The 14,556-nt window shown below is 43.8% G+C and overlaps 1 protein-coding gene across 5 annotated transcripts in view; it reads right to left on the minus strand.

Moving 5' to 3' along the window:
* sulf1 (sulfatase 1) overlaps positions 1-14,556 on the minus strand; it is a 75,021-nt gene that overhangs the window by 21,515 nt on the left and 38,950 nt on the right. For 4 of the 5 annotated variants that reach the window (XM_034572243.1, XM_034572246.1, XM_034572248.1 and 1 more), the window contains exons 3-4: positions 13,074-13,305; positions 16-298 (exon numbers count right to left, since the gene is read on the minus strand). In XM_034572243.1, the coding sequence (XP_034428134.1) occupies positions 16-190 (175 nt within the window). In that variant the 5' untranslated portion in view covers positions 191-298; positions 13,074-13,305. Of the gene's footprint in view, positions 1-15; positions 299-13,073; positions 13,477-14,556 lie in introns of those variants that run through there. The other variant, XM_034572244.1, reaches the window with a different exon arrangement.

Raw genomic sequence — 14,556 nt, forward strand, 5'->3', positions numbered from 1 at the left:
GTGCACCAGCCTTACCCAACTCAACATCCTGGTCGTCAGTCATAATGAGGATGATGTTGGGCCGGATGTTTCTGCGGTCTCTCTGGATGCGACCCCTCAGGCTCTGAGCCCTGGTGGTGGTGAAGGCCCAGCTGCCTGGAGCCCAGTCCAGGGACAGAAGGGCCAAGCAGACAAGCCACTGACTCAGCATGGTTCCTGAGATGACAGGAGATGGGATGGGTAGATGGAAGGATTAATGGAGAAGAGGTCCAGCCAGGCCACTCACTCACACCCGGGCAGCTCTCACAGCCGTGGTTGACTGTAAGGAGACAGAAGGAGAAAACACATGGAGACATCACAAAAAGGAACATTGAGAAAAATAAAAAGGCAGATTGAAAGATGTAGAACAGAGAATTGCATTATACTATGAGAGCGAAAGGCCTCGATTCCTTCTAGGAACATTTCAGCATATTTACTTCACATTAATTGTGTTCATCTGGTCACAAATCACACTCAAACACAACAGTTTATCCATAAACAGAGAAGCCAAAAAAAGATTCCATGCCTAAGCCCTCAAGTACGACAAAGAAAACTTACCCAACAGTTCAAACACATGTTGCGTGCTGACTGAAAACCCATCAGTACTTTCTCCTAAAAACAAAATCCCCCCCCAAATCAACTCTCCTGACCTGAACTGAAATAAAAAAACAACTTGATCACAGCAACCCACGAAAACATTTCTAAAAATAGAGCAGTGCAGATCTAGAAACATAAATCTCACCTCATATAATTGCATGTCTTTTTTGTAAAGTATCCTTGCACTTTTTTCTTGTGTCTTCCACTCTCTCCTGTGTCACACAACACACACACTCACACACAGGAAACTCTCCATCTCTGCAGGAGAGTTGTTGTTGGGCTAAGTGTGCCGAGACCGCGCCATTGGCTGTCGGCTCTCAAACACCCTGAGCCACTCTCCTGCATGAGCCAATCACCTTCCGCCTTCCACCTGTCACTCAAAAGTCACCCCCCGGGGAGTCAAGCGTGACAGAGGGTCGGTCGGGAGGATGGGACCACACTAGGGGGGAGGGGGTAAGGGGGGTTAGGGGGCACGGGAGGCGGAGAGAGGGTTCCGCTACATTAACCCCAGTGCCACTGTCGCCAATCACAGATTACCACTGAATCATCACAACACTTCGGAGCCTCTTGCTCACTTACAATGTCATGGTTGTCCATAAAAGGTCTGCAGAGTCTCTGCCTAAACGTCAGTGCCCAGTATAAGATTGATAATAAACTTAACCCTGAGTTCCTTCCAACTTTAGAAAAAAAGACTTTGATCATCATTCTATCACTAATAGATCACAAATTTTAAATACGAATCCATAAATCCACATTACAAGATTGAGTGCACAGGTAACAGAAAAAAATGCAAAGATGATTTTAAATTGGTAGATACGTTTCTGTTATAAGAATGAATGTGAAAAAATGGCTTGTGGCTATGAGAGTGAACCATGGAGTTGTAATAATGAGTAATCCATCATTGCCTGTGAAAAGGTGCCTTATGGGCAACAATCCCACTGAGCGGCACCATACTGCTCCTTATTCTGAGGTAATGGCCTGAAAACAAATGGCAGGTCTATGACAGCTGAGCCTGGTCAAACCTCACTGATTGGCTCCCTCCTCTTATTCTCTCATTTACACTAAGGGCCAGTCCAAGACACAGACTTCAAACTATAAACAAATAATTGATCATTTAGGAAGTCTGACACATAACGGAAGACACTATGGATGAGTATGTAAATAATTTTAAGGGGTGAATTGAAACTTCATGAATATTAACTAACCTGAGTTTTTTTAGAGTATGTAGACAGCAGAGTGATAGTAGATAAAGAAACATGACATTCTATCAAGCAAGATCATTTCCACAGATCATACCTAGTATACTATTTCATGTTTTCTCCAAAAAAAACATGCATGCACACACAAAAGATATCCTGAATCAAGCAAACTACCACCTTTTACTGATGGAACACCATCTTAATTTTTTCAAACCCCCCAGCGACACATCTTAATGAATAGGTGAGAAAAGACGTGTTCTTGGCCTGGCTCTGCTTTGCTCATTTGCTCTTCCTCTGGTAAGAAGTTGCCTGTGATAAGCAGAGCGTCAGACGGAGCTTCAAGAGCACTTTGGTCTGTCCTGCGATTCAGACGCTCAGCGTCTGGCCCAGCCAGGCCAGTCATCATGACAGCCCTGTGCAAACATTGGCGCCGTTTGGACAAACACCCCTCCAGCGCAGGGTGGTAGAGTGCACAGAACCTCACATTGAATTACACACACAACACAAACTACTGTACAAACATATGGTGACACGCAAAAAAGTCATAAGACACTCATACATGAGTCTTTCTCCCACAAATACACATTCTCCAGCTGTGAGGGTCCAAATCCTCCTACATGAATGGGAACTTATCCCAGAAACAATAGACACAACCCAAATGTAGGAGAGAAAAAACTCTATTTCTGTCAAGCTGTGGAGGACCTGAAATCAACTGTAAGCCATTCAGCGAGCCAGTGTAACGTTAGCACCCAGCACAGATTCAATTTTACATGCCAATGGTTCCCAGCAATAGCCTCTTCACGCGATTTAGAGAAGTGAGAAAATAGACAAGAAGGTTCATTGTGGAATCTGATATAAACCTTGTGGTGCTGATGTGGTTAGCCACAGGGGCATCAATAGCGACACTGTCTGAAATGACAGAGAGGGCAGTGGCTAATAAAGTGCCACACATAACGACCAATAAGACGCCGGCCGAAGTTACGCAGGCAAAACGACACAGCTGCTGCCATGATTAAGAGTGAGACCTCCCTTTGTCCTTTGGGCTACCTCTCATCCAAACTTAATTTCACCTGATCCACTTTCCTCACTAGGTCATCTGAAGTTCAGTTATGAGCAAAAGGATTTCTAGGAGCTCCGAGTTTGACCCTGGATCGTTTGACAGCTGCCTATCTCAAAGCAACCCCTCATCAAAGTAAACGGCACAATTATCTTTATTTTTATAGCATCTATAATACCCGACTTTCCCATGTTCCTACGACATAAGGGACATGAAGCTGCTGGAAAAGGCAAGCTAAGTGACGAGACCAGGGTGTAGAGATTAGCAGCTACTGTTTGTAGAGCAGAGATTAACTCACCGCAGTGGGCGGGTTGCAATAAGACCTATGGCATGTGTAGCATGTTTCCTATTTATTTATAAGTCATATTATATTTCAGAACATTTAGCATACACTTCTATCACATAGTGGACAAAACCTGCTTTCAGACATGCACTGAACTCCGGATATTCTCTTGGAACTATCCAGAGGGGCTGTATGTCTGAGTCAGTGAGGCAGAGAATAAGAGAACAAGTTAGCCCATGGGGAAATTTCCCAGAAATTCACCACATTAATGACGTTTCAAACACGCAAATATAAAACACAAATCTCTAAAGATGAAAGATGTGCCATACAAGTAAAAGACGCAGCTGAAGATGTCAACTTGGAAAGTCGAGATCCGAGAGCTTTTAGCAATTAGGGCCAACACCGGTGTCGATGTAGCTGTATGCTTGCATTCCCATCATCTCCCTAATCTGTGCTAAAACCTCCTGTGGGGAATTATCAATAGTTAATACTGACTTAATATGAATATTTAACACTGTATTTGGTCCAGATTGGAAAGTTGGAAAGTGCTTATGCCGCTCTAATCATTGCTAGTTATCAGGATCAAAACACTAAGAAGGGATCCGTGTGTTTCAACACACGGATCCCTTCTTAGTGTTTTGTTTTGTACACACATTCAACAAAGTGTCATCCGGAGTTTTTGCCTTCAGGCACACTTAAGGATGAGAGGCAGCAGGGAAGGTTCTCCAGAACAAGCAGCCCTAAACATTTGGATTTGTTTTCATAGATTGTAAATACACAAAACTGTGTAAGTCTGTAAGTTATTATATACTTGGCCTCTAAATCTTTCTGTTATTGCCACTGCCTTTTACTTGCCTCCAACAACTGAGTTTAAATGCATGTTCTGAATTTCATGAACCCCTTGAGAGCCCTCTGTGAGAATAATGTTTCATGTCGTTTTCATAAACACTTAATCTTTGTCATTTAGCGTGATGTGAGTAATGCATGTTTCATCTGTGGGACTGACAAGGGATCTTTATTCCCAAGACAGAGTCAAAGGACCAGAGAGAGCATTGTTTCTCCTTCCTAATTGTTTTAGGGGATTAGCACTAATGACCCTTTAAATGAGCCTTTACTGTACTCGTCGTGATTAAGCCGGGGAGGAATATTGAGGATGGATCGGAGGAACGTAAAATGCCTCGGGGTTCAAAGAACCAGAACAATAAGGCTACTATGGAGCTTTCAGTCACACAGCTGCCTGATACATACAAGATGTGCAATTTTCAGATTAATGGACATCAACACTCGGGTCACACCTCAACACCCCCACTAATCTTTACTTTCATGATTTCATGGCTTTTTACTTGCAGAAAACAGCTCTTTCACTTACTCTCCTTTGGTGCAAGCAGCATTGCTCAGTGATGGGGTATGGCTGCACAGACAGCTGTGCTTTGTGCACTGAGTAAAGCTGAACATAATAGATTTGCTGCTTGTGTAACCATCCAGGGCAGTACTATTTGGCTGGCTGGCAGTTGTGCCCTCCTGTTAGGGCCTCAAACCACACACCCTGCTGCACCCTGACCCTCCTCTGACCCGAGTGGTAATATGGCTTTGATGGTGGCTTGTTTAACCTAACCTCAGCAACCTGAGGCTACCCACACACAGGGGTTAAGAGGGGAAACTCTGAGGCAAGAAAAAAAAACGAGTGGAGGGGGTTCAATGCAGAGGTATAACAGTAATAAAAATCTTGTAAAAACCTGGTTGCGATCTCCTTGCGTATTCAAATCCTTTTTAACAAAAACTACAGCTGCATCTTTCCTAGTTTCTTCACAGTCAGCAGTAGCTGTAACTGTAGATACAGAGCAGAGACGTTAGTGAATTCTACACTGTTTCGCTCTCATGAATCCATTAATCCCTTAAAGCGTCTTATTTGTCCACTAACGGGAATCAAACCACGGACTTTGGATGTCGTTCAAGTTAACATGGAGCGTCCAGAGGTGAGGGGGTTCACTTTCCCAAAACAAGATGCAAGTCAAACACAAACCAGATGCCATGTCCCACTAAAGTAAATCACCCATTCATAAAGGACCTTGCTATTAACGACAATGGCCATTTCAAAGCACCTTAAATCCCCACTTATTTCTGTACATTTTCTCCCTCGTTCCCTCTCTATTTCCTCGGCCCATCTATGCAGTGGCCAAGTCACAGAGGAATAATGGTCGAGTGGGGAATTAAAGTCTGAGGGCATAGTTTTAGTTCTGTCGGCTGTTCTCTGACCATAGCCGGCATGGATAGCAATAACGGTAAAAGCCTTTCAATGTACAGTCATAACTCCACTCATGAGATATGACAAGTAGAGAATAAAAATGACAGAGTAGAGATATTGTAAAAGTTAAGTTGCAAACTGATCTGAGAAAAAATGCAGAGGAGATAAAGGTGGAGAAGAGTGACATTTTTTATTTCAGTTGGACTACACTCCAATTCAGAGGGGGAAAATTATTATGGCGTTTTAGATTAATACTGAGGTTTGTCCAAATATTTCTGTAATCCAGGGGAATTCGGTTAGTCTGCGGCCATGAAGACTGATGAGGGCCTTTCACACTGAGGAGGGCCTGTGTCAGCGCCGCTGTCCCCAGCAGGCCAAGGGCAGCACATTGTGCCCACCAAGACCCACCCGTCGACCACACTGGGCTCACTGAAGGAGAGCTCTGTCCCAGTGCACTCACTTGGCTTCGGGTGCGCACTGGGAATGGGCTCAAACCTTGGTGTTTTCAGACTCTTAACGCCACTGATTTGTTTGACCAAAAATGCCCAAGTTCTATGACTAAATTCCAGCGAGAGAACCAAGTGCAAGGCCGTGCGAAGAGATCACTGACTCTTTGTTCCAACATGTTTATGGCTACACATCATTCTACCTGGATTCAGAATCTTTGTTTTGTCCATGTTACAGCTACAAACCTTGAGATGTTATAACTAGAAATGATTCCCATCCATTGGTATGCAGTGTGTTTGGGGAACAACGCGGGCCACTTTAATGAGGAAGAATGGCCTCAATTCACTGAAATGCGAACCTGGAGCGGGTGCATTCACGGCTATTAGTCAAACCCCTTGTGTTTCTCTCGGACCTGGTAAGAGACCCTTTGTAGTGCCAAGGCTGCCAGGCCACCCCATCAATATTATGGATGCATCTTAATATATAATTAAATGAATCCTGGTCCAACAGACTTCAAAGTGGGAATGGCTTGCGGGCCATCAGGTGGCCTGTTGGAAAGCTTGAGGGGGCTTTGTCCACACCGAGAGGGAAATGATTAAAAAACAAATAAGGTCATTTCAGGAATGGGGAAAGCTGCCTGTATTTATTTGTATATGGGGGTGTTCATGTGTGGTGCGGCCCTGAAGGTGGTCTGTATTTAAATGTTCATATCCTGAGCAATGGGCACCCTTTGTTGAGCTCCGTATATCTGAGCAAAAGCCTCATGCTGCTAGCTTGACAAATGAGGCTCAGTGTCAGCGGCATCACTCACGTGCACTCAATATCATAATGGTCAGTGCTCTGGTGGAAATTTAATGCACATTAAAATACATGAGCCATTTCTTAAGATGTGTACTGCTTTTACAAGAGGCTTGCTTTTCAAGTAAAATATATCTCTACAAGAGGAAAAGCAGATTTACCATTCAAGAGGGTGAGGAAAAGGGGGAGGGGGGGGGGGTGAGATGGGGTGTTTGACGAAAGGAAAATCAATCCTCTGATTTATAGTGTGATATGAAAACATCACAATCCGAAGATCGGCAGCCAAAGTTATATCGCATGAGTGTGAGGCAAGAGCTTTCTTGTTAAATCTATTCCAAGCCATGAATGGAAACCATTAGCGATAGATGGTCTTAGATTAATAAAATACAGCACATTTATATTCCTCCAGCCGCCTCCTTGTCAAAACCCACACTCCCATCAGAAACACTCAATCAGGCGGCGAGAGAAAGTCCAGAGACTGTCGGAGCGAGAGGGAGCAGAACGTATTGCTCACTCACGGGTGGCTTTCTTGTCTCATTGACGCGTCAAATATACCCCAGATAAATTATTCCTTTTACCACAAAAGAGAGCTATGGCAAATTGCTTCAATGGGTTTCCACTGAGGTAATTGTCAAGAATAAAGAGATTGACCTCTTTTCCATGAAATCAGCAGTATGGTGGCACAGAGAAAGAGTTAGGGAGGGAGGGAAAGAAGGGAAGAAAGAGAGAGAGAGTCTGAAGGATTTATTTTCTGTTAAAGTTCGGCAGTTCAAAAGCCCTGTAATGTTCACTGCCTACTGACTTGAGAAGTGTGACTTGAATTCTGCTTCTTGTTTAACGTGGAGAATGACGTAAAGGAAAAAGAGGGATATTTTTGTGTAGGAACACGTTTTTAGAAAGAAATGGGCTTCTCTGTGCACTACACTCAATTTTAGAGTGAACATATACAAATTTACTGTTGCCAGTAAATGTTTAGGCTGAGCTGATAAGCTGAGTAAATGGCTGATTTAGAGTTCCGGTCCAAAGTTGCTGCAAAGGCCAGACTGACTGATTACTTTTTTCCTTTTAGCCACTAATCACTTGCCTGGAACATGCTTCATCCTATGGAAACAGTGCTGTCTATTGATCCATAAAGGCATCAAATGTTGATAAAAGCGAATGGAAAGTCAATGAGCACTAAACATTTAGAAGCTCCTCTCCTTTAAGTGAGTATAAACAAACTCCCTTCCAAGTGGCAATCATTAAAATGATAAAAAAAAAAGTAGATTCCTTAGGGTGAGATGGTAGCAGCTCAGTCAGCAAAACCTAGTTAAGTGTAGAGCTGCTGCTGGCGCATGAAACCAAACACCCCTAAAATGTGGAGCATGTGTAGGCATATTCTCTGGGAACCGTAGACAAACATAGACCATGAGAACCAGCCTGCGTGACCCTGGACGCCATAAACAAACTTCTCCGTGGCTGTGACACACCAACATGATACCACTCATAAAAACTCATTCGTCCCGATTGCACCTGTGCCTGTTCAGCACTCCCCTCCGTCAATGCCTGTGGGCACATATGCGTGTGTATTTGGATATCAGATGCTCTGTGCGTGTGCATGAGTCATGGACTCAAACAGTCACAGTAAGAATCAGTCAGACTTGAACACAGACAGACACGTAACCTGTAATTTGTACACAAGGGAGCTCTCCGTTCTGTTGCCTCTGGCTCAGTGTGTGGCTTTCCAAAGCATGCAGTAACGTCATTTGTAATTGAATTAACTTCATCCTGCCTGGTATAAATTCCACATCTTAGTGCATTGTAAAATACCTAAAAATGATATCTGCTGAAAGACTAATTAGCTTACAAAGCATAAAACGGGAAGCTTACCCTTCTAAGTGCTTCCATTCCTTTACATGCAAGCCAAAGTTGAAGGAATGCAGTCAATACATCATCCCAACATGTTCACCAGCCCAAATCAGCCGAACTTGCCACAGGCAATTCAAGGAGAGCAAAGCAGAGATAATGCACGTCGTGCAATTCTGGACCTCGTCAGTGTAAACAAAGTTATTCAACCCTTAATACTACAACTGCCCAAAGTTCCAGTCTCCACATGGCAAAGTCAAGCTGTTCGAGTAAGGGCAAACAGGACCAGAGGCTACCAGTAGCACATGGCCAAGTCCACACATTTAAGCGCTTGTGCATGCACACACGGGCAGAGGAGGGGAGCGCTGGCAGAGGCTGAATGTGTTTGCCCGCTCCAGGGGAGAGCGAAAGAAAGGGAGCAGAAGAGCTGAAACAAATGCATGCTGGCTTCTATTAGTAGAGCTGTGGAGCGGGATGGAGGGGTGAGGAAAAGTATTCATTCCTTCTGTGCCCCCCTCCCTCCACATCCATTCCCATCCCTCCAACCCTCCTACCCCATTATCTCCATTCTGGAAAGGCGGCGGATGAAAGGGACAACCCCCCAGTGGCAGCACTTCTCCCTCCAAACTTACGCCGACGCATTCTGACGGCTGCTTAATTGTACGTGATACCGGCAGGGCCCTTTCTCTTTCAAATCTAAAACAGATTGCTTCTCCCTGGGGAAGGGATTATTGGACAAGAGAGATGACAAAGCAGGGACAGTGCAGCTCTCTGGGGGGTGGACGATGGAGGGGTTAAGCTTGTGGATAATGTGTGTGTATGTACACGTTTTTTCGGTGTTTCTCTTTTGTACATGCCTGCACCGCAAGAAGATTATGTTTGTGTCCATGTGTTGCAAATGTGCACACGTGTGGGTGACAACCGAGAACACATGCACAAGATCTAGCCTGTGGTCGTGAAGAGATCTCTGGATCTTTTCCTTCCACTTCAAACTCCTACTTTCCTCCCCTCTTTATCACATGTTCACACCTCCCTTTCTCTTATCTTGGCCTCTCCTGCTTCATCCCTCTTCCACTTCCCCCTCTCTTGTGTCTCTCTTGACCCAGCTTTCACTTTCTCCCTCTTAAGTCCATGCTGCATCTATGTGCAGTGACATCTGAACAAAAGCAGCTCCGGACATCACAAAGAAGCATTAAAAATCCTCTCTTTCTTTCTTCCTTTCTTTTTATCTTTCATTTATGTGCGGTTCTAGCCACTGACAGCATCTCCCATCTCTCATTCCATTCATTCGAATGTCCACAATTACAAGGGACCTGGTCAGGGGTCAGTCCTAGCTGTAAGCTCTGTGAATCATTTACTGAGAGCAGTGTTCTTCACAAAATGTAATTTTTTTTCAAACTAGCCATCAAGGCAAAAACTCAAGACAAAATTAAAGAATGGCAGATGCAAAAACGTAAAGCATCAGGCATTCCGACCAATGATGAGCTGAATGAGATGTTTGCATGACCTGACCTTTACTGCTCAAATGAGAGGCTGAACAAACACTTGGGGGTGCTATTGTGAGCTCCCAAATACCCCAAAATAGAGCTACGATGTGTGCGCCTGTGCTCATCCAGATGTGCATGTGGTATTTCCCAGGAGATATGTTCTAAAAAGTCAAGGGTACTACAAGGCCTGCATGTATGCGTGCATAGAAACTCAAAAGAAATGTTTGATCAGTGTGGAGAACAAAGGAACCGAGAAAGTGGCTGACTCATCTAAAGATAGCCTTTGTCGCTTCCACATAAATAAAAGCATGCCAAATGCTCACTGTTCAAATACTGGCCATTTGCAGTGATAGGACTGTGCAATCTACTCCAGCGCTACTGTGCAATCAGGCTTGTATGAGGAACACTATCATTAAGCTGAAGAGATAAACAAGTGCCAGAGGAGAGGATGGTTTAGGAAACCTTTTCTTTACATGCTTGCACACAAGAGAACACACACAAACTATAGTTATAGAGCATTGGTTTCTGTATTTTCCAGAAAGATAAAAAAAAAAATGCAGTCTTTCATAGAACAGATGTTTGGATTCAGTAAGCGTATTTATGAAATAATCAACCAGTTTAACAGATTATGTGCTATTTGATCAAATGTTCAGTTTGGACAATGTATGATACCTAGATCTAGTTTTTCTCCATTTCAACTCAACCTTAACTCCTTTTTTATTGGCCATGAGTATCTTCCTATTGTTACAGAAGAATGGAAAGTCAACTGCAGGGCTTTCAAGATAATGATAGATGTTACTTTTGACACTGCAGGGTCAACGTGAGAAGGTAAAACAGAGCATGATAACAGTCTGACTCCTCTGGTATGAAGTTGTGGTGCTGATTGGGGGAGGAGACGGCAGAGTCTTGTCAAAACTCATCTGGTGGGTTTTTATATTTGGAGTTAATGAGAAAGAAAGACTGAAAAAGCTGACTTGAAACACACACACACACACACACACACACACACACACACACACACACACACACACACACACACACTTTTTCTCTCATTTGCACAAATGAAAAAACCATAGGTAATACCTGCTCTATCCCCTTACACTTTACCACTTACCATACTTATCAGAGGAACAAATTACTTCACTTATTGCTTCCACGCTCTCTCTCTCTCTCTCTCTCTCTCACCCACACCGACACACAAAGTAGATGTGAACGATGGCAGCGCCGCTACTGGAACAACGTTTGTCTTGGCAAGCGTCTACCCCCCTAGAACCTAATTATTTGCAGCAGCTGCTCATGCTCTTGTTTGTAGCACAGTGAAGCTAAACTGTTTAAAGGATCCCTCTTCTCTTTTCTCTGAACTGGCAGTCAGCGCTGCGTTTTTTAAAATGCCCCAAAGCTGCTTCGCTGCGCTCTGGGTAGGGTAATCAGAAAGTCAATCTAAACGCTGCTGGGTGAAACTCAAGTGAGGGATGATTTATGGAGCAGGCTCGTCAATGTGGAAAGTTTGAAATAAGGGTCATTTATCTTTCTCCAGCCTCCTTAGTCAGAAACACAAATTGACACTGTCAGTATTGATATGGGAAGTCCGTCATTTTTTTACAATAACTTTGCCTGGTAAAAGTGATCAACTTTGAACAGACCACAGTATAATTTGGTCATTTAGATAAACTGAGGCAGAAGGATAAATAAATCTAGACAGAAGAACAGGGAGAACTCACTTACTTGAAACTAAGAATAGGGATTTATTTAGAAATATAATCAGACTGCTAAATTCAAGCCTACTGGCAGAAAATTTTAACTATCAACGGTAAGTAAAAAAACATAGTCAGCTACAGCATTTAGACTTTTTAGAGAATTTAGATTTCGAACCAAGAAAAAGAAATTCCTAATAAATCTGAACTTCACTCAATAATTTTCACAAAGGTTGAAACTTTGGCAGAATGTCCCTTAAAAAGAAATACAAAGCCAACTGTTACCTTGATCGATCTGCTTGTACAACTTCCACCAGCATTGAAGCAGAAGTCACCACAACCAATTGGTGGCTGTGTTAAATGCTTCAAGTAACAAGCAGGAAGTGTAGCTACGACTGGTTTACCAAGGTAAACACCAAGTCACACAACAGCAGCTTTCACCCATACAACCTCCTCTCCTCTCAGCCCGGCTGCTGTCCACGCAAGCCTTCCACAGCTGCACAATCTCCATTTGCAAACACCTCACACACACACACACACACACACACAATTACACACACACAGTGCCTGGAGCTAGGTATAAATACTATACATCATATTCCCACTCCACCGGCAAGTTTCCTTCTCACTTGACTTGAGTTGAATAGCTGAAGTGAGGTGTACATTCCCTGAGTCTCTGTGTCTCTGGTTCGCTCTGACAGTTTGTCCGGAAAGCGCTCTTCAGCAGCTCATCCATTTAGTGTAGACTGACACGTTCTGCCAGGAGTGCACTCTGAATAAGATTTATGAAAAAACTTATCTGGGCTGAAGTGAGGGGAATGTTAAATGTCATACTGAGTTTTGGGGGAAAATGCAATTTAATGTCCCATTGTGAGAACTGACAGAGGTGGAAAGAAAGCAGTTTATTTTCAGCAAAGTTTTTAGATCAAATAAGTGATGCATTCAGGATACACCTGAAAAACTTGCATATAAATAAAAGTTTCCCCCACTGACAGAGTTATTAATACAGCATACATTTCTTAGTGACAGCAGGCTTTTTCAAACCACCAGGAGGTACCTCTGACTTTGAATTGAACAATGAATTAACAGATGGGTGCTTATGGATTGGGGGAAAAATGACATTAATGGAATGTGCTGCCTTCTAATCCCCTGACACGGAAGAATTTGCGACGGAGGGAATTCCTGTCATTCAGGGGGAAAACTATGAAGTCCTGCACACACACAGAGCTGCTGTACAGGCAAAACAGTTTCACTGCAAAAACAGCACCTCTACAAATCCCTTCTTAGAGACTCCAAACTCCTGACTGTAAGCTGCATTAGAAATGTATTGCTAACTGAATAGACTGACAGTGCAAAAGCAGAAAACAGACAAAAAGAAAAACATAGATAAAGTTGTGAAGTACCTGAGTGGCAGCAGAGCAGTGTGCTGTCTGAGTGAGAGGCAAGGCGAGGATTCCTCTCTGAGTTTTCTCCTCGCGGTTCTTCACCGGGTCTCCCTCTGCTCATAGAGGGGTTTGTGTCTTCGTGCTGGGATCTTTGGGGTTGAAGAGTAGGGGGGACCACACAGCTCCTGGAAGACAACCTCTCTCTTCTAATCCTCTCTCCAATGTGATGACACTCTCTAACCTCGACCATCTGTTGAAACACGTCCCAGAGCAGTCAGCACCGCGCTGTGTCAAGAACCCCACTCCCCTGCCCAATCAGAGACCGGCTGCTGGGTGGCTCCTCGCTGCCAGGAGGCAGGGACAAGGACACAGCTCAGCGCAGAGGGAGACACACACACAGTCACACACACACACACACACACACACACTCTACGAGATGGAAGCAAGAAAACCCCCAGTCATCGTAACCTGAGAGGCAAAGGAGGAGGAAGGGACAGGGAGAGAGAGAGGAGTGGAAAGAAGAGGAATGGGAGGGGAGACAGGGAGAGAGAGCAGGAGCGGAGAGAGACGGAGAGAGAGCGCTTGTTGAATAAGTGGGAAACACTGAGACAGAAAAGAAAAAAGATGGAGATGAACTTTTCTTTTCTTAATGTTACTTTTCTGGTAATGTTACTGGACAAGTCTCACAAAAAAAAAAAAACATGCACGCACAATCTTCTTTATCCCCCCCGTCCCTGACCCCTCTCCCTCCCATTCCTCTCCCTATGGCCACAGAGTATGTGGTCGAAAGAATAAAACTTAAAAAGCAATAAAATTCTGTATTGGCTCCATGGTGGGAATGCTGTTGGCACTAAACTGTTACATCTGCAGGCACAGAAGCACAGGCAGCAGCCCTCACACCTTAGTGTGATAAATCCTTACAGTCCCACGGCTGCATTCCTGCCCTTCACCACCTATTGCCTTAAGTTAAAAGAGAGGGCAGAGGGGAACACACTAAAATTACAAAGCTAAGGAAAGAGCGCGCTATTGGGAGTAAGGAAAAAGAAGTAAAGATAAGAGGGGTTATGGGTTTACGGCTAGATGGCAGCAGATTGATAAAGCAAACATCTACTGGTTACTATCAGCGTCTGAACAATAACATCGTTACTGCCGCATTTCCTAAAAGAATCAACCAATTCTTTGCCCATTCATGCAAAACACAAGGGACATTAGGTGAGAAAGGCTGTCACATTAATCATTTTGTTGAAGCACTCTCTGACTCGCTGATCCATTAAAAAAGGATTACGAGAACCTGATGATATTCAGAAGCAACTTCAAAAGGAAAACCTAATGAGTTAATACCCGTTTGATAGCCGACAGCATCACAGTGATTTAATCAGAGGTGTGAAAAAGCAAAGAAAGACTTCTAAGTGGGACATTTACATTCTATAAGCAGCATCAACACCCTGGCCTCTGTTTAAGTTGTTCTTTGATGAAATCCATTACGTTCAAACAAGACAGT

This window comes from Hippoglossus hippoglossus, chromosome 20 (genome assembly GCF_009819705.1).
Source record: "Hippoglossus hippoglossus isolate fHipHip1 chromosome 20, fHipHip1.pri, whole genome shotgun sequence".
Classification (NCBI taxonomy): domain Eukaryota; kingdom Metazoa; phylum Chordata; class Actinopteri; order Pleuronectiformes; family Pleuronectidae; genus Hippoglossus; species Hippoglossus hippoglossus.